At 34.9% G+C, this 1,800-nt stretch overlaps 1 protein-coding gene across 1 annotated transcript in view; it reads right to left on the reverse strand.

Annotated features, from left to right (window-relative positions):
- The window catches only part of LOC108666031 (dnaJ homolog shv), an 8,372-nt gene extending 6,929 nt beyond the window's left edge, over positions 1 to 1,443 (reverse strand). The window contains exon 1 of the mRNA XM_018152838.2: positions 1,308 to 1,443. Within this exon, the coding sequence (XP_018008327.1) occupies positions 1,308 to 1,369 (62 nt within the window). The 5' untranslated portion in view covers positions 1,370 to 1,443. The remainder of the gene's footprint in view (positions 1 to 1,307) is intronic.
- Positions 1,444 to 1,800: the final 357 nt, after the last annotated feature.

Consider the following 1,800-nt stretch of genomic DNA (forward strand, 5'->3'; position numbering starts at 1 on the left):
ACCGGACTGTTTTTAGGGTAAAATTAGTTATTTGGGGTAACACGTGCATGCAACCTTGTAATAAGTTCGTGGCTTGTAAATAGTTCGTCATTACTCAGCGTAAATGGCTTTTCATTAAAAATTACCCGGCGACGCATCTTTAAAATGGCCGGCGACGCTTTGGGCTTAAAAATCCATATATTGCCGAGTGCCGACGCTGCATCCACCCTCTGCATAGTGGTGTATGATAATGCAGGTATCCAAGATACCTACTTTACTCAGTTTACTGGTCTACATATGGAACCCAAAAATGAACTTGAGGGAGAGTCTAAAAAACTCTGCTTTGCCACTATGGTTGGAATTAGTTTTTATTTGTCTGAAACCAACTCTTAACTTAATCATCTATTAATTTATTTACCACTTGAAATCAGCAAATACAAGTATACTTAAAGGATTCCCAATATATTCACAGACTTATTTAAAAGTCTCGAACTATATTATTCTTTCTACACAAACAGTTTATCACTATTTCAGTATTTGGTAGACTGTAGAGCAAGGTCTAGTGTCCTTACCTTACTGTTACACACTTAAAACTTACACCACATTGTTTTATAGCCTAATATGCATTTGTAAAAAGTGTATGGGTGCCAGATAGCTAATACAGCAACCAGTCATAAAATTGGAATAGGTAAGCCAATTTTAATTACAATATATTTTCTACATGAACCAACCACCAGTGAGTGGCAGTGGCACTGTGGCAGTGACCACCAGTCCACTGTCCACCATTCATATTTCATTATTCATAGAATCCACTGTCAGGAACTTTAAATTCAATTAGGCATAAAACACAATTAAAATTCAAAAAGACGATTAACAGTTTTGGCAGAAATAAGTATTATAATTCCTCGGTCGAAAATTGAAATGAATAGGATATGAAGAGTAGAGTCGTGAGACCAAAGGCAAAGATGAGTTCTATCCGCCAGTCTGCCAGAGTCGAATTTCCAAACTAAGTCATCGGTTTTGAAAACGAAATCTGCTCAAAATAAAAACGTAAACCATTTATTTATTTATAAAAAAAAAGAAATACATTTTAAAAAGGTTCTAGTGATTCATGATATGCGTGGCAATATAATGTTTTCGAACGCCCCGCTCTACGATTGGACTGCAGGTGGAGGCACCTCATTGGCGGAAACGCGTCATACACTCATACTCAGGTTGCATAGGAAATAATGCTCTAAATTTAACATATAGACCCTAAAATGTGAATAACCTCAAGACCTCGCATATAAAAATTTAGTATCGTTTAATTTTACCACTGAAAGTCTTACCCTGCCTGAGAAAGGGAGATACAACATATTACTAAGAAGAGACTCCACACACTTCCTCTCATGGCTGTCGTGTTGTTATTTCTGAGTTGTTCGAAACTTCGAACTCTAAAGGCTTGAAGCGAACGTCAGTGGCTGCCAGCTGCACTGCTACGTAAACCTTAAACGATGCCAGATGTAATTTTTAAATAGACACAAAATGTGAAATATGACCTATTCTATTCTAACATTTCACCGTCGTTTATATAACAGAGTTACATTTGTCACCACTAAATTCATTAAATAAGATAAATAAAGTTTATAAATATAGAAGTGAAGTTTTATCGAAATCATATATACCTAATTTCCTCCGAATAAATTTGTATAGTGGAAAAAAGTATAAATTTATTTTGCAATTCTATTTACAGCTAATCATGATGGAATTAAGTTTGGAACTTGCTTAGTATAACCTAATATATAATTTGATATGCTGTCAATATACACATGTATAACTTAA

This window comes from Hyalella azteca, unplaced genomic scaffold, assembly GCF_000764305.2.
Source record: "Hyalella azteca isolate HAZT.00-mixed unplaced genomic scaffold, Hazt_2.0.2 contig6646, whole genome shotgun sequence".
Taxonomy (NCBI): domain Eukaryota; kingdom Metazoa; phylum Arthropoda; class Malacostraca; order Amphipoda; family Hyalellidae; genus Hyalella; species Hyalella azteca.